This window comes from Cariama cristata, unplaced genomic scaffold, assembly GCF_000690535.1.
Source record: "Cariama cristata isolate BGI_N322 unplaced genomic scaffold, ASM69053v1 scaffold26800, whole genome shotgun sequence".
NCBI lineage: Eukaryota > Metazoa > Chordata > Aves > Cariamiformes > Cariamidae > Cariama > Cariama cristata.
In genome coordinates this window covers 1-27,541 of record NW_009595704.1, presented here as the reverse complement: position 1 = coordinate 27,541, position 27,541 = coordinate 1, and the positions used below count along the sequence as shown (strand labels likewise).

Here is a 27,541-nt window from a genome sequence, read left to right as displayed (position 1 = left end):
AGGGAGCGCTCGGCCGGCGGTCCCCACGCAGCCTTCCCGACCCCGAAGGGGGTCGGGCTGCCGGACCTCCCACGCTCCACTCGCGGGGGGGAGATCCCTTACATTGCACCTCCCGGTCACAGAGACTCCGCTCGCTTCCAAACTCAAGTTTTCGTCGCGCTGTCAGACAGCATCGGCTGGCTTCTGGCTTTACGCACTCCTGAATCTTGTTTTCTTTGGCTAGGGAAAAATAGTGTGCGGTGCGCTTCATGTGCCGTTAGGTTTGCCTGCTGGGGGACAGCCAAGGCAGTGGAGTGTCACACAGCCTTCCGACAGCAGCAACCGTAGGAAAAAACATACACGTTTTCCTCTTCTTTGCCTGCTGTTTGAGGATTAGGAGGCACTTGATGGACATACGTGCTTTTTTGGATGAAAACTTCTCATGTGTCTTAGGGCTCAGCGCTGAGCACTGTGAGGAGGAAGACTGGATTGCTGTTGTTGGGGGTTTCTCTCTCTCTGTGTGTGGATTATATTTATTGTTGTAAGGTAGGTGTGGTAGTCATACTGAATTTATTAGCTTATTAAGCATTAGAGACACAAATACATATTGCAACTATTCCAGTCTCTTGAATCGCTAATGCATGCAATTATACTTTGAGGGAGTTACGAATGCCTTCTCCTCACCACTGCAACACACCTTTGTTCAGCCAAAAAGACCTCCTTCGTTTCGTATGCGTCTTTATTTCCTACAACGGGGCTCAACCTTGTTTTAGTTGGGGGCTTTATAAGGAAGTTTCTCTAACAGTTGCTTTTCTTTTCCTGATGCAGGCGGTGCAGCCTGAGGAGCTGGGCTCACCCCGCCGGTGCGAAAGCAAGGCGAACCAAGGTGCGGCGGATGGAGGAGAGGCAGGGAGGTCGGCTGGTGGAGACGGCAGTGCCGCTTTGAGCTGCCCCAGCTTCCGTCTCCGTGCGTACAGCATCGAGAGCATGACGACGTTTCCGGACGGCTGTGGAAATGGCACCACCGTTACTTGTATAGTTATGGATAATAAAGAGCCCCAAAACCAGACTACCTGTGTCAGCCATAATGGGGGATACGGCACCAGCAACAGTCACGAGGAGGAAATTCAAGAGGATAAACTCAGCCCTTCCAAAATCATGCGCTTTTTCACCACCCCTCGGAAGCGGGCTAATTCCAGCTCTGACAGGCCTCGTTCTCTGGTTTTGATGGGCAACTCGTCCACGTGGAACGCTTTGTCTTCCATCAGAAAAATGGGATCTTTCAAGAAGTTGAAATCTTCAGTTCTCCATGGAATTCAAACACGGGAATGCTCAGACATCTTAAATGAGAACGGCCTAGGCAAACATGGTTCAAACGGGGCAGTGGTGCGAGTTCAGGCTAACCGGTATTCCTATTCGGGGCCTCTGCATGATTTCCAGAATGCAGTGGATGGTTTAGCTTCTGACTGCTCCGATGCGGAGGAGAGCGATGAGTGTTTCCTGAGGAATACTCATCGCTCACGCAGCATCAGGCGGGCTTATGGTGCTGGCCGCATAAACTTGCTGGACGCGGATAAAGTTCGGAGTCATCACAACTGCACTAGGCCAACATCACCTGTCATCGCAGAGCCAAAGATCTGTGAGATTTTGGTGAAAGACTCTGAAAACAACAGGATCATTTATCGGAGAAGCAAAAGTTCAGATAATTTGAACTTTCTGAAAAAAAGCTCATTCAAACGGAAGTCCACCTCAAACCTTACCGACCTCAAGGTTGCGAATGAAAAACAGATGCCGACAAGGACCGTGAGTGTTACTTCTGCCGACTCGGACAAAACCGGTGGGAACCCTGAGAGGAGATCCAAGCGATGGAAGAGCCCTATCAGGGCAAAGGATTTTGACCGAGTTTTGAAACTTGTCAGTAACGTTACGGATGCTGCATGGAAGAAGGATGGCCCTAAAAGCACGGCTCCTTCTCCCAGCGAGCAGTCCCAGAGAGCAAGGTCAAACAGCAGACTGCACGATGACTACTCCCGCAGGGTTTCTAGCAGCACAGATCACGACAGAAAGAGATGCACCTCCCCGCTACCTACTCCAGACTCTTCCTTGCCGGGAACACCTTGCCTGCAAAGCCCCACGGTTGCTCGGGATAAAGAGACTGAAATGAATGTGGCTGTTGCTGAAGACAAAAGCCTCAGGATGTCGTCAGGTGTCCCAGACTCCGACAGCTTATCGCCCACGCTGAATGACATTAGTCCATTTTCCAATGAAGTGTTTTATTCAGACTCAGATGAACCAAAAGCTACCCAACAGTTTACGTATGAAGCTGAAAACCCTCACGTTCCGGTCAGACCGACTACTCCAAAGCCTCAAAGTCCCGCTGCAGAGAAGGTCAAGTGCAATATGAATTTCCAGTGCCCAAACCATCTCAGCACGTTGTCACTGAGCTCATCGGAGAGCGAGGAGAGAGTCGAGGTACCGGGGCTGAAGCTGGGCAGGAATCCAGTTTGCTTCCAGGACTCGGTGCAAACTGTGTACTATGATGATGGAAACGAAGACAGTGGCATAAGCAGCCATTCTCAGCTGAGCCTCAATTTAGCCTCTGGTGCTGAAGAGAAAAAGGAAGAGGTAAGAAAGAAAGCAAAATCCTTTAGAAGCTGTGTATGTATCTATCAGCTTTTGTCTTTATTAATGCAAAAGAATGCAAAATAACCTGAATACTAATGGCTATTGCAGCTTGTTATTGCTAAAATATGCTGACAGCAATTATTTCCTTTAATATATTCTCTTATGGATGCTAATGTCAAATCATTTCTTCTTTATGCGTTAGTATCAAGGAAAGTTTTGGCAGCGAAGCTGTTCAAGTACGTTTTCAAGGGCAGTTTATTGCACCCTGCAGATACACCAGCTTGTCGTGTGGTCTTGTCGGATTTTACCAGCCTCAGCAGGGTCTGGCTGTGTTTCCTTCCAAGCTGAAAGGTCTCTTTAAAGAGCCTGTGTATTTTGAAGTAGTGTTGATTCAGTGCAAAACACTTTGCCTGTGGAAGCCTTGCAGAACGTGGTAATATTTGTAGAGCAGTGTGGCGTGAAAGATACGGTACAGAGGTTTAAGTGTTCAGTTGTACCTAATGGTTTCGCTGTGCAGTGATGGCCATGCTGAGGGTAAGCTGTGTGGTTGTTTATTTGACTGCAAAGTTCAGACAGGAGTACGTTAGATGCTGGGCTGAGTGTCTTGCTACTGATGCTTCCGTGAAGACACCAGCGTTTCGATGCGCCTAATGCATGATTTCATGCTCTCAGTAGGTGGATATAAAGATGTACTGCAGCACCTCTGAGGTGAGTTCACGTCATAACCCTGTGCCCTTACTACCGCACTGTGTGAGCTGGCACTGGAGCAGTCGCAGTGATTTGGCAGTGTTGGTGAGGGGCTGTCAGAGGTATCCTGCACCCCTCTGAAACGGCGCGGGCTCGCCTCAGCCCCGGCGATGCGCAGTCGTGTGGCTTTGAGTTACAGGGTGTGGCGGCAGAGAAAGGTTTGCTACTCGTTGGTAAAAATACACCGGGGCAAAAATCCCTCTGAATCTGTATGAATACGGAAACCATTTACGAAATAAAGCTGACCTATCTTTTAAGCCACCTCAGTTTGACTAAAAGTAGGTACGAGATAGACAAAGGCAATTGTTGCAGCTGCACAAACTTCAGCCCCTCGTGCTGTAAAGTCTGTGAAGCTGTCTTACTTTTAAAAGCCTGGTGTGTTTTTTTGCAGACTAACTGTAAATGGTTACTGAGCTTATCAATATGGTCTTTCTGCTGGAGAAAAGCAAGTTTGTCTACTGTAGTGCTTGCAGCTGTGGTAAAATTGGAAAAATAAACCCAGCGTGTATAAATGTTGGGGCTCTGAGGTTATTCCTCGTCTGGAGTCCCAGCATTTCCCCAGCCACCCATCTTTTCCAAAAGTCTCGTTTAAGAGTGTGTGCAAGGAGAGGCTTTCGCGCTGAGGGCCCTGTGCGGACGTACACAGCGGTGTTCGTTCTGGGGAGGAGAGCGGGCGGTGGAATTACTGCTGCTCATCTACCATCTAGTGGTGGTCTGCCTCCGTCAGCCTCCCAGCAAACCCGTACGGTTTCTAAAGGAACGTGTGTGTTGGGTGGATGAAAGTTACTGCAGTTTTAAACACCACATTCTGTTATTACCTAACATGCAATTTAAACTTTATATTATAACATATTTTAGGTTAACTGTCAGTGCCCTTTTAGTGCTCGCTTCAGTTGTCTAAAGTACGGCGTGAGCGCTGGTGGCAGCTCTGGGTTTGGGTAGCGGCTGGGTGGGCGGCGCGGGACGGAGCCCAGCAGGAGACAGGACATAGGACGTGGGGGGCTGCCAGGGCGGCCACGGGGACTGCAGCCCCCTCCCGCTGCTGCGAGCACTGCCTGGAGCCCCTCCGTACAGAAAAACAGCTGACACCACACAAGTGGAGCGGCTGCGTCCAGGCCCCTCTTCTGACTCAAAAAAAGCAAAGTTTTGGGAGGTGGTAGCTGTGGAGCGGAAGCAGGACAGGGTTTACGTCTGCCTTCCTATGCAAGGGGTGTAAACTCTGTCCTCTCTTTTTTGCACGCCTGCTCCTCATCCCATACGCATCCCTAAGGCTGTGGCACTCGGAGTGACCGCAGAACAGGGCGGGTGGTACGGTTGGTTCCTGCCATTTCTGTGGAGGGTTTCGTTGCTCGTTTCCTTCTCGTTTACAGCATGCTTCCCTCAGCGTGAAGGTAGTTTGGTACCAAAGATACTGATGCCAGGTTATTTTTTAATTGGCGTTTATTCAGCCCGCAGGCACTTTTATGAATGCCGCATACTCACGCGATGAGGTCATTGAGGTCTGAACTTTTGACTGCAACTCGTTTTTGACTCTACCTTACACCTCTGCGTACAGAACTGTACCCACCCAGCAAGTCGTCCCTGTGACAGCCGAGCGCTTGGTTCACTCTCAACAGTCATTGGAGAGGTAGTGCTGAGCCATGCAGGTCCCAGGTTTTTAAGGCTTTAGCTGAACCTTAAATACACTGTGGTGACGGACAAATCTGCAGTGTTTCCATGTTTTGTGCATCTTCTTTTCTGTATGGATCTCCTGTAAAAGCCAGTATATATTCCAGTACCACCACTAAAATCTCTGCGGCTTGGGGACATATTTCAGTACAAAGCTTACAAGGTGCCAAGCGGTCAGAGTCAAACGTGTTCTCCTTGCAGGACGGGCTGCCGTGGCTGGGAGCAAATCTAGTTTATTCCCTTACCCACTCATCTAGTAGATCAGTTGGCAAATGAAGTTTGTGGAACTTGGTCCATCTCTATGCTTTCCGAAATGTGGAAACTAAACATTTCTACGTGGTGTTGCCCCGGCGCTGTAAAGCTGATTTTGCAGTATTCACACAAGGGCATCTATCCATTTACCTGAACTGATGTTTTGGGGATTCCCGCCCCCCTGTGATTCAGGCCTGAGATCCTGTCAGTTCTGTCACTTTGTTGGTTTCACCAAAATGCAAGATTTGGAGTGGAGCAGGGGAGGTGTTTGGCCTCCTGGGTGTTGGTCCGGCCAGGGGCTGCGTCCCCGGGAGGAGGTAGCTAAGCCTGGGTCCGGGCCCCAGCGCTGCTTAACCTCCAGAGGCCGGAGTTGCCAAAGCTCGGCTGTGACAGCCCATCCTTTCCCAGTCTCTGCTTGATGCCACTGTCACTTATATTCAATATGCTGCTTTTGAATAGCATCAAGAGATGATTAAGTACAAGTTTCTATTTGGACTGTTCCGTGTAGTTTTTACTTTCCTGAAGAAGTGCCCCATGTCACTGTAAATAAGGAAAACTTAAACTCTTTGCTTTGGACTGGCCTGCGTCAGCCACTAAGACTGCCTAAACAAAACACTGTTATGAATTTGTTGCAAAAAAGACAAATCAAGTTACTTGACATTTCAGCTCGTCTTTCACAAGCTCTTAGAGCACCTGCTATTTAAGTTGCCTTGCTGGTGTCCGGCTTCACCGTACGCCAGACTTGTTATTACCTAAATACCTTACCTGCGTGACTGTAAGTGAATGAGAGGTAAATCTGCAGTAACAAGGGTTGGGTCACGTTTTGTTTGCAGACTGTATTTCAAGTGCTCTAAGGCCTGTCTGTTGATTCCTTTATGTTCGTGCTGTGCCGGTCGGAAGTCCCAACGGATCCGCATCGTGCAGTGCCCCAGCGCTCAGCTGTTGGCAGAGCCGAGCTGGTCTGTCCCGAACGGGACTCTGGGCTGTGGACATTGAGCTCAGAGGGCTTAGCTTGGGGGACGGCGGGTCCTTAGCTTGAAGAACCAACGGGTGGTGGTGGGATGTGGTCGTGTTCGGTACCCCCAAGGAGCGTGCAGCACCCAGGGGCTGAGGACGGGTGTCCTCGGTACCGAGCACCGCTCCCGAGTGCTGTGGGGCCGGGCATGAGCACGCCTGCTGGGAGCTAGCTGGTTTCAGCTCTCTGAGCTCTTCTTTGTGGATTTATTCACCTCTGGTTCATCTGCGTGCAATTTAGAGTGTGGCTTCATCAGCTTAATCTGCGTAACTGAAAATGTGCTGAACTGTGAAGGATAATTAGGTAAAGTAAATAACGGGGGGAGCTTCTTAAACTGGGTGTACTCTTATGGGGCTTGTGATTTGGAGCGAGGGCTCACCACTCCGGTGGCACTCCGGTCTTGCTGGCTACAGGGCCTGGGGACAGAGCAGCAGAGCACTGGAGCAGGCTCTCAGCAGCACCTCTGACAGCAAACTGAGGTTCCAGTTGGACCGAGTGACATTGGATTTACGCTGAACTCTGAGCTGCTCAGCACAAGTCAGGATGCATTCACACAGGGTCTCCACAGTTTCCCCAAGAGCAACTTCAGGAGCGCTTGCCCAGAACTAAACCAGAAACCACTGCGCATTGCTACAAACCCAGACTGCAGAACTGATCACTGAATTGCTGCAGAAGGGAGTCCTCAAAGGACACGAATACCTTCCCATCGCAGCAAAAACCCTTCCAGCTTGCTGCAGCAGAGCTGTCTGCCGTTCAGTACAGCCTGTCATCATTCGTTGCTCTATCCTCTACTAGGAAGAAGAAAAACAAGGCAGTGGTGATAGTAATCTGAGTTCTGGATCAGGTTAAATTTTAGACTGAGTAACTCTGCAAAAATTGGCCATTCCTGAAAACCAGAGAGCAGTACAGGAGTTCCTGTCATCCCTACGAAAGGGTCTGCGGATGCTGGAAGGGGGAGCTTAGATGGTCTCCACTGCAGTTAGCCCAAGGCAAGCTGCTCCCTTGCCTTGCTGCATTTGTGCTCTCTGCCTTTGCAGAATTTGACTGTGCTGTAGCTCTCCTCTGACACCTCAGCAGCCCCCAGGCGCTGCTCACCCTGGGGTCAGGAGTGGTAGTACCCCAGAGAGTGGAATGGCACTTCTGGCTGTGTAATTTGGTTTTTACATCGAGCACCGTGTTGAGTAGTCAGCACTGAAAATCCGTCTCGATGCTAGGAGGTTACGATGTCCAAATTGTTGAGCAGAGGCAATTGTGGAGTTTGCTCCGAGCTGCCTGTGTTTCCCCTCTCTGGCATCCAGAGGCTGCTGGTGGTGCTGGGATGGGGAGCAGGACGCTGTGGCAGGGGGGAGGTCGGCCGGGAGCTGGGGGAGACTGAGCACAGCAGCCTCCCAACTTCCTACTCCACGGTCAACCACAGCAGCCTCGCCCTTACTCCACGCTTTAGGAAGTAATAGTTTGCAGACGTAGAGTTGCCGAGGGCAGCTCCACCCCGCGCAAGCTGGAGTTTTTGACTGCTGCTGGGACCTGCTGGTGGCTTGGGCTTGGGCTTGGGCAGGACCGATGAGGCTTTGCTCTGGAAGGGTGGAGGGAGGGGGGAACCAGAGGACCTCTGCCTGGAGAGACACTGAAGAGACACAAAGGCCTATGGGTTTTTCTGTTTTGCTTTGTTAGCATAAAGTTCCACCTTCAACCAATGGTTATCATCTGGCTTTTGAGGTTCACCAGTGGGTATTACAAAAACAGCCTGGAAAAAGTTGCTTGGTTTGCCAGATAAAAGGAAAACGGATTTTTTTTAGACCTGTTACTTGATCTAGGGTGTTCCGAGTAGATTTAGAAATTACTTAGGGATTTATTTAGGGATTATTAATGCCACTACATCTTCTAAAAAGAGCCAGAGAATATGAATACTCCTTTACTATACACTACATGCTGTAGTTCAGATGCTGAAGTAAAGAAGGACCATGAAGGTGGTGAAGGGTCTGGAGCACAAGTCTGATGGGGAGCGGCTGAGGGAGCTGGGGGTGTTTGGTCTGGAGAAGAGGAGGCTGAGGGGAGACCTGATCGCTCTCTACAACGACCTGAAAGGAGGGGGTAGCCAGGTGGGGGTTGGTCTCTTCTCCCCAGTAACTAGCAATAGGACAAGAGGGCATGGTCTGAAACTGCCAGGGGAAGTTCAGGCCAGAAATGAGGAGGCATTTCTTCCCAGAAGGGGTCGTTGGGCGCTGGAATGGGCTGCCCAGGGAGGTGGTGGAGTCGCCGTCCCTGGAGGGGTTTAAGAAAAGACTGGAGGTGGCACTTAGTGCCATGGTCTAGTTGACATGGGGGTGTGAGGGCAAAGGTTGGACTCGATGGTCCCAGAGGCCTCTTCCAACCAAACTGATCCTGTGAAGGGACAGCGTTGGAGCATCACCCAGCCATCCCCAAGTACCGCTCACCGGAAAACTAGTGGAAACTGTTTTCTGGTTTTAGCATGCTTGCATTTTTGTGACTGATGAGATTATTTCTGCAAAGCAAATGCATTTCCCTGCAAACTCCCCTATGCCTGTCAGAATTAGGTTACTTGATTTGGTTTTGGAAATGAGTTAGAGGAGAGGACGAAGGAAATCCTTGAGACTGAAGAACAGATTTGAGAGTCATGAGATCTGCTTGTCATTTCCAGTTCAACCCTATGCTTCCTCTGTGACTTACAGGACTTAACTGCTTTGTGTCTGCTCCTTATCTGCAAAATGTGGATATTATGAAGGTGAAGTCGCTAATCTTGATGAGCCGTGTTGCTGAGAGGGAAAGCATTGTGCTTCCTGATTACGATAAGCAGGCTTTCAAGGATCAGGTTCAGTGAAGCAAACCTGCGTTAAAAATGCCTTGGAAATATATGGCTAAATTTTGTTTGGGGTTGTATCTACACAGCCTGATCTCTTAGTGTGCCTTTATAGGTGTATTTGTTAGTTAGAACGCCACGGTTGCTTTGGTGTCAACAAATCCCAAGAGTAGAATTACTTTTTTCCGATTTCTAAAACTTCCAAAATGAGTGTTTTACCACAGTGGTTTGTGTTGCTAATGAGGATTGAGGTTGCCGGATTACAAGGCACAGTAACGTAATTCCACTTGATTACAATGCGCAGCATTCCCTGCATCCCTTCTGGGAGCTCGTAGCACAGCGGTGTTCCTTCAGGGGCCCCCCCTTTGAAGCACAAGCAGTGCTTTGTCATTTTTAAAACTGTGAGTCCACCCAGTTTTGGGGAGGGGCGGGGAAAGGAGGATTATCTTGCTAGAATAACTTCCAAGCAGCTAAAACTTACGTTAAATTTTGAATACGGTTGTGTACTTTGATTTCATCTGCTTTGCTTGTTTGTATAGGTGTAAATGCATATGTTCTTAAACAGTTTTTTGTGGTTGTTTCACGGATCGCATTCTCCTGTCCTGCAGACCACTGGTCGAATAGCACTGTGTATGCTAGGGACAGATAATCAATGCGTTTATTTGGGGTCTTCTCAAAGACTAATTAAAAAGAAAAGATGCTAGTGGCAGAGGAGGCGGAGGGATGTGAAGAAAAAGACTGTAGTGCAATTTGCATTTAATTAGAAAGGAATAGGTGGAAATTTTCTTCCTCTAAGTGAATTGGACTGGTTTAATAATTCTGGCTAGTTTGTGATGGAAGATGCAAACACTGACTGAATGGGTGCTTTCTTCTCCCGTCAAAGCGCTCATTTCCATGGTAACCATTGCTGTGATGGTATCGCTGTTGGGAATTGTCAGCCCGTTGGATCAACAGGGAGTCACTGGGCTCTGGTAACACTTCGGGATCTTTTTATAAAATCCGGAAAGCAAGCAATAAATGTATTTTCCCTGGGAGGCTGCATTGTATCCGGAGTCTCATAATCTCTGTCTCTGTCACAACAGTTTGCAAATAAAAATATTGGTCATGTCCATGAAATATAAAACAAGCTTTTGACCTCAGTTAGTGGTGAAGATAAATGAACTTCAACTAATGCTCCCCCACTGCTGTTTAGCAACAAGAAAAGGTGCAAAGGTTGCCTTTTATCATGTACCTAGGTGGAGACATATTGTCTGGACTTCTGCTCTGTTAAGTGAAGGTGATAAAATAATTTATAGCCACTAGGTCATGATCGCTTGGTCCTGTGTGTTTTTAGTGGCTTATATGAGCTGAAAAATCAGTTCTAGTATTACAGCTGAATTCCTAGCATTTGGCAGTTACTATGTTATACAGAAATACCAGCTATTTAATAGTCACCAATTGTAATACTGGCATATAGCTGTCATTGCTAGCTAAGAAGTTTGTACATTTTTATATAGAACCCTAAACGTACACAGAAAAGTGTCCTCATGTGATCAAAATAGAGAGATACCTCCATGACATAGCACAAATACTGTGAGGCTTTTACAGAAGAACAGAACTGATTATCCATCACAAGTTTTCCCTGAGAATATATAGTAATTGTGTTCGGAAACTTCCCAGCCTACTCAGGTTTTCCTTGTAACTTAGCCAGAATTATCAACTGTTTCATTTATCATGGCTTTTTATAAATGCCTTTGGAAATTAGTATGCATTTCTTGTAAAGACGTTATTAGATTTTGATTATCTCTTGTCTCTGGATTAGAAAAAGGCAGCTGTAGTTAGCAAGGCTGCATTTCAGCCAGGCAGCTCAAAAATACAGATACCAAACCAAGAAGCATTGCAACTTATTGTGGACCTGAGAAAAAAAAAAAAAGGCAGAAGGGGGCCAGGATGCTCTTTCCCCTGGAGACCAGCAAGGCCAAGAAGCACCTTCCTGTGGCTTCCCAGCAGATTGCCAGGTAGAGATTTAACTGTCCCCTTAATACAGCTTGTCTATTTGTATATGTTATGAAGCATCAATTGTGTTGGTACACTTAGAACATAGAAATAAAATTAAAAAAAAATCCACATAGGTGATGGTAGGGGTTGAAATGCAGCTTAGTGGGCAGGGAGCCTCAGCAACGTACACAGGCATCAACATGTTTATAGAGTGGTGATTTTATTTTCGTTAGGGAGTTTATTGGCATAAACACATTAACAAAAAATCACCAAGGGATCACTTTTCCTTTGCCATCATGGTGGCAGCGATACGTCAGCCCACACAAGCCTACCGACAGCAGCAAGCTGACGAGCAGCGGGCTGCGTTGGGTCGGACTTACAGTCTGGGCTTTTTCTGCAGTGGAGAGCGTGGTCAGGTATAGGCTGATGAAGTGTTACTCATGGTTGGGGTAACTGTGCCAGCAGAAGCCCTGCCGTGCAGTTTCGGGTACTGGCAATTTTTTGCCGTTTCACTGATAAAAGTTGCATCCATATAAGCAACACTTTATCAGTACTGTACAGATGAGATCTCATGCTCTTTGGGCAGCGATCCCTCTGAAGACAATTTGGAGAGCTGAATTTATCAAAAATACACCACAGTCTGGGTAATAGTTGCAGTACCTGGCTCTCATCTGGCTGTAAAGGCTAAGCTAAGCTTTCAGTGGTTAAACACCTGATGCTGTTGTTGCTTACATTGGCATTAATGAGTAACAGGGAATGCCAGCAGCAGTCATGTGCCATTAAACGCAACAAGGTTGTACCAGTGCCAGGTCGAGTGGAGTGAGATCACAGTCAAGTCCTTGAAGCTGCTCTGCCTGGACTGGGAAACCAGCCTGGCCCCAGGACAAAGGAGAGGTTGGGGCTCAGGCTCCAGTGTAGTTGGCTGACTGGGAAAGCTCCCGCCGTAGCCGGGTCGGTGCGGTCGGGGTGCCCTGGGGAGCACACCCCAAACAGCACACCTGAAAGCGGCACCAAGAGCTGAGCCGAGTTACCTAAAAATAACTGTCAAGTGCAATGAGGGGCAGGTATCCCAGACAGCTGCGCACAGCTGGAAGGCACCGTCTGGGGAAGCTGCACCTTGCTGGAGCAGGAGGTGGGGCCACGCGGGGTTCCCCACAGCTTTGGGGAGCATGGCTGTAGTTGCCATCTACATCTGCCTGCCATCCGGCTTGGCACCAGATTCCTGCCCGTGGTGCTGATCATGGGGAAGCTGCACCTTGCTGGAGCAGGAGATGGGGCCACGCGGGGTTCCCCACAGCGTTGGGGAGCATGGCTGTAGTTGCCGTCTACATCTGCCTGCGATCCGGCTTGGCACCGGATTCCTGCCCGTGGTGCTGATCGGCTCTGTGGGCTTGGCTGACGCTCGTGTTTGGGGGCTCAACTCGATCGCTGGCACATAAGCACCTGGTGCTGCTGGAGGGGCCCTGGCTGGTTCCCCCTCATCTCCAGGGGATGCTTCTGGATGGCCCAGGCCTCCCGTAGGTCCCGTGTCATCCTTGCATCGTGTGTGGTGGAGGAGATACTTTAGATCCCGTAGGACATTTGAAATGGCCCTGGGTGCGTATGTTCAGGCAACAAAATTTCACCCCAGATTTCTACAGACTATGACGACAGCTTAAACACCTAGCTGACATACAGACACCTCCACTGCAGACCTCGAAATTCAGGTGTGGGAATCTGGAGCTGGATCCCACCCTGAGAGTGGCATATTACATGGGAGCAATAGCAAATAAAAGCATAGCCTGGGTCGAAGTAAGCGGTTGTATGTGTAGATACACAGCTGCCTGGAAAAAGGAAAATGATTGAAATAAAACAACTTAACTAATATTCTGTCATAAGAATTTAGCTGTCCAGATAAAATTAATTCATTTGCGTCAGTGTAAATAAGTAGAGCTGTTTGTGTTCAGAAGAAACCTGACTGAGGATGTGGCCTAAAAGACGAGATGAATAATCTTGATTGCTAGCACTGGTGATCCTCTGCTCTTGCTAGACTAGCGGGTCTGAGTTTCAGAAAACCCAGTGTGGGTTGAGCTTAGACCTTTGCTTCTCAGAAATCTTCAAATTCCTTGAAATTTTTGACCAACACTTACAATGCATGAGTCAGTGCATGACCTTTTGATTTTCGTCCTGTATGAGGTGCCATGTATATCTCTGCTTGTGGCTATAGATGTTACCAGTAATAATTGTGTAACACAAACCTGATTTCACTAATAAAGGATTAATCAAGAGAAGGTCATTTGAAGTCAGTGGTGCTGCATCAGTATAAAGCCGATGATAGGTAGAACAAAATTGTTTCCTCATGATTTTTTCACTGATGTCAAGAATGACGCTTACGCTTAAGTGCCTGCAGTACTGGAGCCGATGCGATGTGCGCTGGGTATTTTATTCCTACTGGTAAGCGGTCACTTGATCAAGTCCAGCTTCAGCAGGTCACTGAGAGGAATGTGAGGTTCTCAGTCTGGTTTCCTCTGATTTTTGCTATGAGAGGATTAAGTTTTCTGTTTAATTAGTATTCTTCAATGCAGTTTATAGATCTAAGGCTAAAAATACACGTCCTTCAGCATTGTTTGTTGCACAGCAGAGATTAATCTGGCTGTCAGTTGGATCACTACTGTAGGTGGAGTGCTGCAGGAGGAGAGCAGTCCTCTCTTTGCAAATGTTATTGCTGAAGATAAGGGTGTAAAAAGCAGATTAGGAGATGACATGTGACGTGTCCTTACCTCAGTCTAAAAGTACAGGATCATGGGATGAACTTCGCCTGGCTGGTTATGCAGAGAGTGTGCTCACATTTTTAGCTCTTACGGACAAGACTTTGCAAAACAAAAGCATAAAATGACTCTCATGAGCTCCTTTCTCAGCTACTGCGTATGTGGAGACCCTTTGCCTGTGTCCGATTCTGAGGTAAGAACCTTATCTAACCCGTGATTTTGCTGCTCTGACCTCGGCGGGGCTGTGTTCGAGGGAGAGCTTGGCTGAACCTGGGTCGTGCAGCAGCCGGGCAGTCACTCTCTACTGCGTTGCCTGTGCCGTTGGGACTGGCCCTGAGCTGGAACCTGCAGAGAAGCTGAAGCACGCTTGAGTGACGGGTGTGAGGCCATAGAAATCAGACTTTATGGAAGTCCTCTATTTAGAATAGATTTCATGCTGTAAGTGAAAAAACTGAATGTATGACATTGATAGTTTTTCATACCTTAATTGCAGTAATCGTGTTGAAATGCTGACTGTTTAATAACTCTGCCTACTAGCTGAAGTGCTTTCATACAGTCGAATTTGTCTTAAGCTAACTTTCAAACAAAAAGCGAAATCTGCCCGCTGTATCAGGTGGCCTCCTGAAAAAGGCTCGTCGGAGTTGTACTGGCCTGGTTGAAAATGGTCGGTGGCGAAGGTGACAGAAGTGAAGTCCAGTCACTCTTTCACAGGCATTGTTCTAAAAGGCTGATTTTGGGCTGCATGTTCGCTTTGAATGTGCAATACCTGAAATGCCTTCATCTGGTCTGGAACAGATGAACAAAATGTAGCCAGAGACAGACAAAATCCTGCTTGCCCAGAAACACCGGTCTTCCTCTCTCTGTTTCTTTCCTATTCTTTATAGAGGAGCCAGGAAAAGCCAAGGAAATGCTGAGAATTTGGAAATTTGAGGGAAAAGTGAATATGAATTTTTATGTGCAGTATTTTGTCTCAAAATAAAAACTGCAGGGGTTTTGCTAGAAAAGTTTACAGCAGCATTACTCCAAATGCCTTGAAATCCTTAGAAACCTTCCCTCTAACCAGCACTTCAGCTGAGGTTATTTTATTTCCAAACTTGTAGTACCAGTGCAATTATGATACCTGTGGGCATTAAATCTCCGTGAGCCAGGTGTGCTGTTAAATAGGAACAACATGCTCATTTTCCAAGCTTCCTCTCTAAAAACATCAGTTTTTCCTGTATTTGTGTTACAATGTGTCTCTGGTCCTAGTCCCTATGAGTATAACCTCCCTGAGCGTGTAGAAAATAAGCTTCTCCCTTCCAGACTGGATGCGGTCGCTCACCCAATTCGCACATGGGTGCACAATCTCTAGATCTGACCCAGGTGAGAGTGTGGGAGTGGGTGGTAGGAGGGATCGGTTTGGTATCGGCTTAAGTTACCTGGGATCAGCAAGCAGTCAGACTGCAGCCTTGCTGTTTATTTTCATCACTGAAGAGAGGTAAAGCAGAGGAATGTCATAGAACCATGGAACGGTTTGGGTTGGGAGGGACCTTAAAGATCACCCAGTTCCAACCCCCTGCCCTGGGCAGGGACACCTCCCACCAGACCAGGTTGCTCACAGCCCCATCCAACCTGGCCTTACCCCCCAAGGGGTGGGCCAGCCACAGCTTCTCTGGGCAACCTCTGCCACTGCCTCACCACCCTCACCGGGAGGAATTTCTTCCTAATATTTCATCTCAACCTTCCCTCTTCCAGTTTAAAGCCATTGCCCCTTGTCCTGCCAGTGCAGGCCTTGGTAAAGACTCCAGAAGCACAGCGTGCTGGTTGAATTACTTTTACCGGTGTTACAGATAACGTCCTACCTGTGCATAGGAACAAGTCCTGTGAGTGCCAGAGCTGTCTTTCCAAGACATCGTTCAGTGAATTCAGTATTTAGGATAGGGCTTGTCTGTAGTGCTGAGGCAATACGTGATTTTTTTTGTGTCATGAGTCATGTTTACCTAAGAGGTGCTGGTGGTTGGGTGTTAAGCTTACTTAGCACAAGCATCACGATGTCTTTCCTTTGCAAAGTTACTCTCTTCCTGAATTGTCAATTGCATTTGTTGTATTTATGGTAAATCTTTCCTTTTAGCAATGTTAAGTTGATCTGCCATATGAAAAACTCACAAATGATGAACTGTCAGAAAATTCTGTGGCTTATTTGACTTGTTCACATTTAAAAAGGTTGTTTCTGATGACCACTGGAAGAGGTCCCAGGATGAAGAAAAAGCAGACACCCAAAAAGTCACACCCAGGAGATGGGGCTCTGGAAAAAGATCTCGGCCCAGACCTCTCTCAGACTATGGCCAGATGTCGATCAGAAGTTTCTCTATACCAGAAGATGCGGTTGCGGTGGAGTCTCAGAAGGCAGACTGCACGGATGGAGAAAATCAGCCAGGACGGGCTTCTGTCGGGTCTGTGATCCAAAGCAGCACAGTAGGCCACCACAGAGGGCGAAAAAGAAGACCCATCTCTGTAATCGGTGGGGTCAATTTCTATGGAAGCGGTCCAGCAGAAGAGATAGAAGGTCTGCTGACACAAGTAAGATAAGAGATGTGCTCTCTGCAAACTGCAAAAGACCCTTTCACTTCCTTGTCTCTGTCTTCAGCCTAGAAAATAGAATGGATGCTTCCTTCTCTTCCTTCCCTTTTGTCAAGCTGACATCGTGTACTTACAATTCTGCTTTCCTGGTCACTAATTACTTTGTCTTCTTGTTAAGAAACAAAACAGTGTGGAATAAAACTGATGCTGATAATCTTTGCTGTATTGTAAATTAACCTTAGTTCTTTCTTGGAATGATCATTATGTCTCATACTGGTTTATAAGAGGTCATTTGTGTGTAATAGAGCTGTGTGTTTAGTCTCCTTACAGGGTGTAGGGCCTGAGGAACAGAGGAGTGCAAACAAATATGATAATAATACCTTATTTGTTGATCATTTCAAATTCTCCAAAAACAGGCCTGTTCAAAACTGAGACATTAGCTGTGGTGTTCAAAATCTTGGTATTGGCATAGCAAGGATGCTTAAAACTAATAAGGACATTGCTTAAGGATATTGGTAATAAATTGAGAAATTAATGAAATAAGAAAGAATCTAAGAAAACTGGCAATGTGAATAAAATGTCTGCTTATATATACTACTAAATTGACATGATGGAATGAACGTAGGAAGCCTGCAAGAAAATAGCATGTGCCTGAGTTAGCACTTGAGCAGTACCTATATACTTATTTGCCATCTCTGTTGGCTTAGGTAAGAGCGTGAGAAATAAAAAAGCTTCTGAAAGATAAAAATCGCTCCTTTTTCGCTGGAGGCAGTGCTGAGCGGGTACCGTGTGTAGAGGAACTTGCTGTTGTGCTGGTGGCGGAGGCCCCGTCTCGCAGTTGGTGGCAGAGCTGCAGGCTCCTGGGCTTCTGTGACGCTGCACCGATCGGGTGTTTTTCACTTTCCAGAGAAGCTGGAGGACTCCTACCTAAAGCAACTGTCAAGCTGATAAAGCAACGGAAAAAATGAATAGTGTTTACATCCTCAAAAATTGTGATTCTAGTGGTTAATAATGGAATTTGAATCCTTTTAATCTTTCTCAGGCCACTCGATAGTGGTACTCCCCTGGCTGAAATCAAATGCTGAAACAATGGCAGGATTTTCAGTCTCCTGTGAAAAGCAGTTTTTAACATGAACATTGATACTGTATATTGGACATTTTTTCATTATAATTCCCTGATGAAAAACGCATCTTGAAGCAAAACTCCAACTGAAACCAATGAACCTTTTACCCAGGGAAAGGCCCTAGTTTCAAACCCTATATAACTGGGATATTTTAAAATTAATTTTATCACTACTTAGCTTGGAGGAAAAGAATAGAGGAAAATTACTGTTACAAATTCTAGGCTATCTTACTCAAGAATAATAGATGGATTTCAAGGTATAGTAAGTATTGGCAACCCAAATAGTCCTTGCTGTACCATGGAAGTCATTTAACACTCTCCAAGCCCTTCATTTACTGCTGAAAACAAATGGATCTCTCTTCAGAGCTTGCTGGCATCAGTTTATTAACGAAGGAACACGCATCAGGGCAGGTATTTGAGCTGACCCTTGCAGTGCTCCCATGGTGCCGCGAGGGCTGGTGGGGGGGTCAGATGGGGACATTGCTGGATCACCGTGGCCGAGACCAAAACTGCGGAGCCTTCCCAGCAGGGACAGGCTTTTAACCCGAGCGATGGATGGTCTTCCCAGGCCTGCTGCTGAGTGACAGCACATCCTTGTCTGTCTGGGGAAGGGGTCTGGGCTGAAGCCTTACCAGAAAATCTTAGTTGCCCAGAAATAAACAGCTTAGTTGCTTTGTCAGCCAGTTACTTGTGTATAGTAATTGCCATCACTTCTGTGAGCTACTCGATGCAATATATCGGACTTTCCCTTTTGGTGTTGCTCCGTGATAGAATCCTGGCATATTGCTAAAGCACCGAGGAAAATGAGGTTTAAGATGAGGTTGTAGTTAAATCATATTCAATACACTTGAGGATTTTGGCAGTCATGATAGAAAGTAAATTTGTAGCTGGAACGTAAGAAAGGACTAATGAAGCAGGAATACCTGTGCTAGCAGTATTTTAGGTGGGGCTTTCGAAGACGGATCTTCACATTGGTGATTTTTTTTTTCTTAAAGGCTTTGAAAACCCATGCCAATATTTGAAAAGTGTAATGCTGCCTCCTTCTTGTGTTCTGTTTTGGTCTGAGGGCTTAGATGTGAGGAAACGTTTTCACACAATACTAAATCACTGGTTTCATAACAGAGCGTCAAGAGAGAGTTAATTGAAAAGCCATCCCTACTGTTTCAGGTTACTTGATAGAAGGGCCTATGAGCAGTAACAACTGAAGGATGAGAGAGGATCTAGAGATGAGTTTCTCTGAAGTTCGTGTGCTGAGGTCTGGCTCTTTAATGTTGAATGTTTATGCAAGGACATTCAGCCTGGCTAATGTGGGATTCTTCAGGGACAGCATAAAATTAGACTCAGTTTGCAAATAAAACAGGGGTAGGTTCTGTAATCGTAATTAAGCAAACAAATGATTTAACTAAAGAAAATGGCTTCTAGATAAAGTTACGAGTAAACCTGATATTACCTCTTTTTAATGAGACTCCTGGGAAATTCAGAGCAGAGGATCATTTAGACAATTATTTTTGCCTTGTAAAATACGTTTATTTTACTTAAAAGCAATACATTTATTTGAAGAAAGCAAGCGTCCCAGGAAATGAACACAGCTTCCAGCCGTAGCATTTCTGGTCATTCTTTCACCTTGGGTTTCCCTTCGGACGCGTGTTTACAACGCCAGCCGGCATTGCGCAGGCTGTTCTCAAAGCGGTTAGATCCCAGAGCGTTTGGGCACGGAGTATTACAAGATGAAAACTACAGAGCGTGTCTGATGATAACAGAAGGCTAAGGAGTTTTTAATGTAACAGAGAACTGTAACGCAATACAGTATTTTCTGCACTGCTGGTGGGTATGGTATGCAGTGTTTAAGCAATGTCACTTCAAAGTAGGGGGTTTACTGTCCCTGTAATTAGCTGGGCTAGCTGAAGAAACCTTACTTCATACCTGAGTTTTGCTCAGTCGGACTTGCTGGTAGCTTTACTAATACTGGATTTTCCTGTTTTCTCTGTAGCCTGTGACACGGCCACCCCTTCCAGCACACCAGGTACCCCCTTACAAAGCTGTCTCAGCCAGGTTCCGGCCGCTCACCTTTTCACAAAGTACCCCCATCGGCCTGGACCGTGTTGGACGAAGGCGGCAGATGAGAACATCTAACGGTAAGATGGACAAGTCTTCCTAACTTTCTAGATCTCAGCTTCCTACCCCAGCTTGGTCAGGAAGTAGATTATAGCGTGGAACACCAAAGGGTGCTGACCAGCTCGGTGACAAAGTAGTACCCAGCTACGTTGCTTTGTTTTGCGAGTTTCTCATTAGTAGCTGCTGTGTTCATGTAAAACTTGTTTTTCGCATCTTCTGTTGGACATTGCTATGGTTTATTCTTCTGTACCACTTACTTACACTCCTATATTTTCCGCTCTCTATTCACGTAGTTGCCTGAAGATAATAATAGAATATGAAGGAAGTAGGGTCTAATATGCTCGAGTTCATACCCAAACCATAGCTACACCGCACATGTGTTTTTCATTTTCTGTTTGCCATGTGTTCAGCTTAACTACCTAGACAGGCAAGCCTTAAATAATTAAGCAGTTTGTTTCAGAGAAGTGTATGCAGTTGCAGTTGCTTAGTGGTGAGTGTAGCCCAGCCAGGGTTCTGGTACATGATGGACAGGTTCTTGGAAAAGATCGCCTGTTTGGAAGCATTACCCTTTATCGGACTCTCTGGTGTGCCCTGTGTATTCTTCCTGTAATTGTTTACTATTAGCATGCAACGCTATCTTGAGTTAATAGAAAGTCATATCTAGTATTAGCGGAACATTTCTTGGCAGGTGGGACCAGAAGAGCCTGGCTTAATACCATTTGTGTTCTTTCAGACTGCTGTGAGCATAGTCTGAACAGTTATTCATGTTTCACTGGCAAGGGTCGGAAATAAAACCAATTTTTTCGCTTTATATCCTTCGCTGTTAATAGTGAACAAAACACTACTGGGTACCTTCACTGCCTCTCTATGGAGAGAAGAAGTAAAGGTGCCTGGATCAGGGCTTGCCATCACTGAAGCAGGAAACTTAGTAAATAGCATTTTCAATGTTTCTTTATTAAAATTACCTGTATGTTTACTAGTCGGTACTTGGCTTTTATGGTTCTAAGCTAAGTTTTAGCTGCAGTGATGTCCAAGTTCTGCTCAAAAAATCCCTCAACTACAAATTAATTTCTATAAGAACATGTTAAAACTGCATTTTCCAGTCTTCAATAGAGCATGACAGTTTTCTTCAGAAGGTGCTCTCCAAGGAACAGACTTGAGAATTTCTGACTCTAGCAATGAGATACATTAAATATACTATATTAGTATTTTCCTTTTAATTTATGTTGTAGTAAAATATTGGGAACTACTTTAAAACCCATGTCTGGAGTGTGTTCTTGCTGTATGTATCTCAGTATACTTAATGATACAGATTAGGCATCGAGGTAAATTAGACATCTAATGCTGTGACCCTTGCTGAGATTACATGGAATCTCAGTCCATGGTTCCAGAAGGACCACTCACAGAGTAGCAGGTTTGCCATGAGCTAGTTTTGAAAAAAAGAGACTCTTTAAGTATCACAGAGTAGGAATTCTTTTCTATTTTTCCTTATCCTTTCCATTTCATGTTTGGAAACCACATGAAATAATACTGGTTACCTAGACAACTGCCCGAGAGCAGTATCTTTCCAGGTATGTGGCTTTTGAATAACTGGTCTCCTAAACATAAGCGTATCAGCATGACAAGTACACAAAGCAAGATTTCTGCCACTTTTCAAGACAATGAAGCCGAAGCAATATTGATGATGCTAGATGTGACTTTGATGACTCATTGCAATGAAGGTAGAAGTTGAGCAGGAAAAGCTTCTGAAATCAAAGCCCTGAAGGCAAGTGGGCAGTATCACGGACATCGCAGTTTGAGAGCAGTTGCAACCATCTGTTTGGTAGCTCTAGCAGAAATAATAAAGTGACTGATGTGACACATTCTGATCTCTTTCCTTTTTCTCTTAAATTCACAAGGCATTTCCTTGTCTTTGAACATGTGAGATTTTTTTGTTTGCTCATGCACAGTGAAATTTGATAGCACAAAAGCCCTTTATTATGGAAAGAAATTCTAAACCCAAGCACTGAAAACCAGTTATTTTGGTTACTAGGCTAAAGCCTAGTACATTGCATGTCTACTTTTATAACAATGGGAGGTAGAATTGGAGATGTAAATTTTTAGAAAAATCACCATGCTGTAGGAGACAGAGTAACAACCAGCCAACATGTAAGGGAAACTTCCCTTGAGGCTTAGTTTGCCACTTTTGTGCTTAAAGGGTTACAAGTTTTCAATTATATTAAATTCAAAAAATTTCAATTGTAGGTTACCTATTTATCACAGTAGAACAATTTTCAGAAGTATCTTAAAAACTAACCCATCTTTTTTGCATATTGTGGTGTGGGACTTGGATTTGGCTAAATTAATTGGTGAACTCCTTTAGATAGGCTCAGGTTTGAGTAGGTGGGGTGGGATTCAGCTCAAGTTTAAGTCACCTAAATTTAGCCTAAACGTAGGTACCTACATAGAGTCAAACATTAGAAGACCCATTACAGGCGGTGGAGGACTCGGGCTTGATTCTGTGACCCACCCCGGGGTCCAGGGCTGTGCGGGGCAACTGAGCACCTGCCCGCAGCCGGTGGAGAGGACCGAGGACCTATGGGACACCCATTCCTTTCCTCACTGGCAGCAGGAGGCCAGTGGGACATCCAAAATGCTTAAAATGGTGCTAAGTATCTACATTTAAACAACCAGTCTGAGGCCCTAGCTGTTGCAGTCAATGAAGGTTAGAGTAGGAGCTGCCTTTGGGTGAGGTGGATTGCGTTCTCTGCCGTTTTAATTGTCACCAATACCTGCTGATTTAGATGGCTTCTTCAAATGTGGATTCCGGCATTTAGATGAGTAAATTTAAATGTCTTTAATTAAAGCGGTATCCTGTCCTGGATGTTTGCCTACAGTGTTAAACTACCGTCAGGCTTTTCCCGGTTCATCGAAGTCGGGTGAGCGAGTAGGTTTCAGCCTGTGTGGAGCACGGCTGAGGAACCGAGGGGCAAATAGGCTGGCTGTTGGGGAGAGGAGGTTTTCGGGTTCCCCATCCCTATCACTGATCACAGAAACAAACCCCACCTCAAAGAGGTGGTTGGCCATGGAGGTGAACAAACAGAAGTTGTTAATCGCTCCTCGAGAGAAGACAGTTCCCTGCTTGCTACCCTGCCTGTGCCAGACAGAGGACTTTTTCCCTCCAGGCACCTTCATGCAGAAAGTTGTATTAAAAAAGAGGGAGATTTAGATTACTTATGAACCAAGGAACATTTGAAATAAAAGGATCCTTTGTTTTCTAAACCAAAACAAAAGCAGACTGCTGACGTGCAAATCAAGAGATTATGGAGTAGTTTCTGAACAAGGAATTAGGGGAAAGCTGGCAAGGGGAAATACTACACAGTATAGGACAGCACAGCCTTTACAGGCGATGTCAATGATCGCTGCATCCTCACGTGAAGATGGGGCAGAAGCTGACAAAACTCAAGTAAGAAATACTCAGGAACAGTTCGACAAATGTTGTTTAAAGAGGATTTAGAAAAATAGGCAACCCTGCCAGTAATAGTGAAAGGTTAAAAAGTAAGATGGAGAAATAAACATAAAGAAGCTAGATGGCATATGTCAGAAGCTTGGTTGAAGGAAGATAACCAGTGGACCATAACCAGCAGGTCACCATTGTGCAAGCTGTATAGGAGTAACAGAAAAGATTGTCCCAGTGAGAGAGGGTCTCTAATGTATTAAAGAAAAACTAAGAGCCAAATCAGATAAACAAATGAACTGTATCATCTCAAGTGTCATGGGATCCGTGGACTGGAATGGCATGCCTAAATGGGAAAAAGTATGGTGACATGATTAAATTAGGAACCACCTGAGATCACCAGGATGGTGATGGTAAACATGACAAACCAAGGAAACCAGAGAATTTTCAAGGGCAGCAACCACGGTCATAAAAGGAGACTTAAATTGCTGTCATGTGGGTCAAGTGCTGTAACGGAGTACGGTGCTGCGTTTTTAGGTGTACCATCAATAACTCCTCGGTGCAGCTCATCAGGAGACCTACGTGAAGGGAAACAATTCTTGAACTGTTCCCGAGGTGCGTGCAGGATCACACATCGGAGCTACTCTGTAAGGGTGGGTTGTGTCTCTTCTGACTCTATAGACTTCAAAGCTAAGCTGGGTGACCTTGACTGGAAGAAACAGGTAATTTAGGGTGCTGTTCATTGGCCAAATACAGACAGATAATGAATCTTGCCCTGTGTCCGTAATGCACTCTGAGACAATGTCCTTGCAAGGGTGAGAAGAGTAAAAACATCCAATACAGTATGTGTTTTAATTTAAAAGGGGGAAAGTAAATAAAGGTGAGAAGTCATTTACGTAACAAAGGAATTTAAAGGAGCAGAAAAAGGTGTTGAATGCTTGCGGGTAGCATGGAAAGTGTTCAAGGACAGCATATTAGATGCTTACAGCAAATTCATGTCACCTGTCAAAACAGAATTTGGAAACACCAGAGAAGGATTCTGTAATTAAACACAGGGGAGAAGAATCTATCAGAAGATGAAGAAGAAGGCATCCTTCAGATTGTTGAATTGTATCCACATAAGAAAAAAAACAACAAACCTCTAGCAATTTTGATGTAAAGCTACAGGATCGTAGAAACAATTTGCTAAAGTTATAAAAACTACGTTCTTTTTAAAAAATATGAGAATCCGGTAGACTATAAGACAGTTTGTAGGCCTTGTAAGTGACTGAGAAATAAAGCTTGTGCTCGAATTAGGTAAGGATCTGTCTCAAAATGTCAGTGAAAGTTTTAGAGTAACTAAATAAATCGTAACAAATTGCCAGAACCAAGACTTCTAAAGGGATTTAAGAATGAAACTGCTGAGCTATTGCCTCAGCATGGAATTCAGTCCTCAGAAATTGCCTCGGTACAAGGAAGAAGGCAGCGACAAGATAACCATCTATAAAGAACTATCGGGAGGGATCCAGCAAGCAGTAGACGAGCGAGTCTGACATAATAGTACACAGAATATATAAAGGATGTATTTAGGACTTAGAAACTATAACAGAGAGTAACATCAACAGACTGGTGGACCCCTATGATGAAGAAGAGTCCATGTGCCCTATGTAGAGCAAAGCTGTGCCCCACAAGTGGGTTAGGTTTTCTGGAAAAAATCACTGCGGATGTGACCAAGGGGATTCAGTAGGTACAGGCTACTTAGATCTCCTAAAGGCCTCTGACAAGATCTCGTACAAATATCTCTTCATAGAGGTAAGAGGGAAGATCCTCCGGTGCTTTAACAAGGGAGTAAGCCCTAAGTAACGGAGAGGAGGGAAGTGGTCGGTTTTCTTAAGGAGAGAACTCGCGATTGGAGTCAGATGTTCTGTGTCTTCACAAATAACGTGGGAAGGGAGGTGTGGAATGGAATTCTTGCTTGTGTGCTACATTATTCACGGTAGTAAAAGCACAAGCTGCTTGAACAGAGTTGCAGAAGGATTTCACGATAGCGAGAGACAGTGCGCTGCACTGGCGGCAGGCGAGTTCGGTGTTGGTGAAGGCAAGGTCGTGTACGTGGAGGAACACGGGCCCGGTACGCTTGCAGAAGAATGGACTTTGAGCTGGATATTGCCATTCAGGAAGAGATCTTGCAATCCCAACAGATAATTAACGTGTCAGTTCAGTGCTTAGTAACAGTCAAAACAGTAAATAAAAGGGCAGGAATTTGTAGGAAGGGAATAGAGAACAAAACAGAGAGCCCAATTGTGCCACTGGTGTGGCGTGTGGGGGCCATCTGCCCGTTCCTTTCCACCTCAAAAGGCATTTTTTACAGGGGACGATGCAGAGAAAGGCCAAAGGGCAAGAAAACCCACTTGGGTCTCTGTGTGAGGAATGATGAACGTGTCTAGGGCTCTGCGGCTTGGAAAAAAGGGCAACAGGAGAATAAAAGTCTGATTGGCATAGGAAAAGTGAACAGATAATAGTTACTGTTTCCAGTAATGTAGGAACTAAAGGGCACCAAATGAAATCATCAGATAGCAAGTTCAAAATAAAAGAGTTTTCACACTCTATAAAATTAAACTTTGAAACTAATGGCTACACGTGCTATTTCACGTCCCAAAAGTTTACAGAAATTCAGAAAGTGGTTTTAAAAATATCACTTTGATATCACAAAGATTTCACTTCTGCCCCAGGAGGGATCTGACTCTGATTTGCAGATATTTAGGAAAGTACATCAGAAAAATGCCATTCCATGCCCCATCTGGTTTTATGTTCTTCCCTGGGCATTTGCTGCTGGCTGCTGTCAGAGGAGTGGGGGGGACCCTTGGTCTGCCCCAGGGTGGAGGGTCCTGTGACACCAGGGGGGTGCCTAGAACTGGGTTTTCTTGGGGTAAGTAGCTTTTGGTGTTCGTGTTTGGTATGTGCTCCCCACAGCCTTTCCAGCGTGCCCTGCGCAGCGGGTGAGCAGCTCGGCGGGCGTCGGGGCGGGTCGCGGTGGGCTGCCCCTGCAGGGGACAGCCTGAGCCCGGCCGAGCCCGCCACCAGCCCACCCCAAACGAGTGCTTTGGGGGGCGGTTGTGCCCCTGCAGAGGAGGACAGACGTCCCCTGCCCCGGCAGCATCCCACGGTGGCACCGGGTTAGTCGCCAGGTGAAAGCAGGCAGTCCGTTCCGTTCTGCAGAAACCGAACCAAATGACTGCTTTTCAGAGACTTTTTAATGTGTCTTCTAGAGGAGCTGTGTGGGGTTTGAGCTCGTTTCCCTTGGGTGGTTCAGCTGTTTTTCTGCTGCGGGGAGGGGTTTGACACGGCAGAGCCCTCGTGCTCTGGCTGGTTAAAAGCATGAAGCCTTCACTTGCAGGTCCCAGGATCATCAGCACTTCAGTGTCGCTTCTCTTTGCTGGGTTGTTGGTTTTTTTAATGATTTGTGCTGAGAAAAATGTGTGGGGCTGTGTATGAACATCTTACAGTGGCTTGTTTTTACTGTACTATCCACGCGTCCTTGGAGCAAGGAGGTTTGGGGATTCAAAAGAGAATTCCTGTCAGTCTCCTGTGCAGTGCAGCAGTCTGGATTTTTGTAGGAAGATGGCATTAATATTGCAGGGCGATGTTTGGCCTTTCCTTCTCCGTCTGAGGCAGCGCGAGGGGAAAGCATGTGATTTCAGTGGGTGTTGAGAGGTCGCTGGGTGCAGAAATGCCTCCGGGGTTTTGTCAGCACATCCCTGGAGGAGGCAGTCCCCGGATACGGGACCGGCTCAGCTGAGCACCGCAGTTTGCAGGTAAAGGATGAGCCGCAGCGATTTCGGAGCTTGCCACGCTGTGCACAAGCGCAGGGCGCGGCAGGGTCTGCGCTGGGCTGGTGGGAGCAGCTCCTGCCTTTGCCCCCAGCGCGGGCACTGATCCGGCTCCGCTGCGGAACGACGCAGATGCCAGGGTGGGAAATGCCGGCCCACGGTGAACGAATGAGGTGGTGCTCTGGCTGGGTCCGTCCCAGGGAAGGCTGGACTGCAGGGGTGCTTTCCTGCTTCATTCCCTGTTTTCTGGAGCAGCTGGATGAAGTTTGTCATTTGAGTGAGAAAATGTCTCCATCCTCCTCTCTTTTCCTGGGAGCAGCCTGCTGCAGCCTTAACGCTTCAGCTGCTTGTGCCCTAAATAGTGATAAAGCCTTTGCCTGTGAAGCAGAAGTTTTAATAGCCACGCAAGAAAATGCCTTCGTTGTTTCCTTCTACTGGAATTGTAACTGGTACAAAACAGAGATAGAGCGATACTCTGAGCAGCGCTGTAACACGAGGAACTCCCAGCTCCCGACCGCACAGCCTGTCCCTTTGGGTCGCAGTCATTTCAATACAGATGGAAATCGCACCAAGCTGCTGCTGCAGCGAAAACCGAACGCACTCCCCGGCTTGCTGCGTTCGAGCCCCCCAGGCTCTTTGGGAGCCGTCTGGGCGGCGCAGGCGGCCGCCGG

The 27,541-nt window shown here is 46.4% G+C and overlaps 1 protein-coding gene across 1 annotated transcript; it reads left to right on the top strand.

Annotated features, from left to right (window-relative positions):
* Positions 1–937: 937 nt before the first annotated feature.
* Positions 938–19,645, top strand: LOC104156956 (the record flags this gene model as incomplete). Its single annotated transcript, XM_009703146.1, has 3 exons — positions 938–2,604; positions 16,031–16,387; positions 19,501–19,645. Coding segments are annotated over exons 1-3 (2,140 nt in total), but the record flags the coding sequence as incomplete, so codon positions are not given.
* Between the last annotated feature and the right edge of the window lie 7,896 nt (positions 19,646–27,541).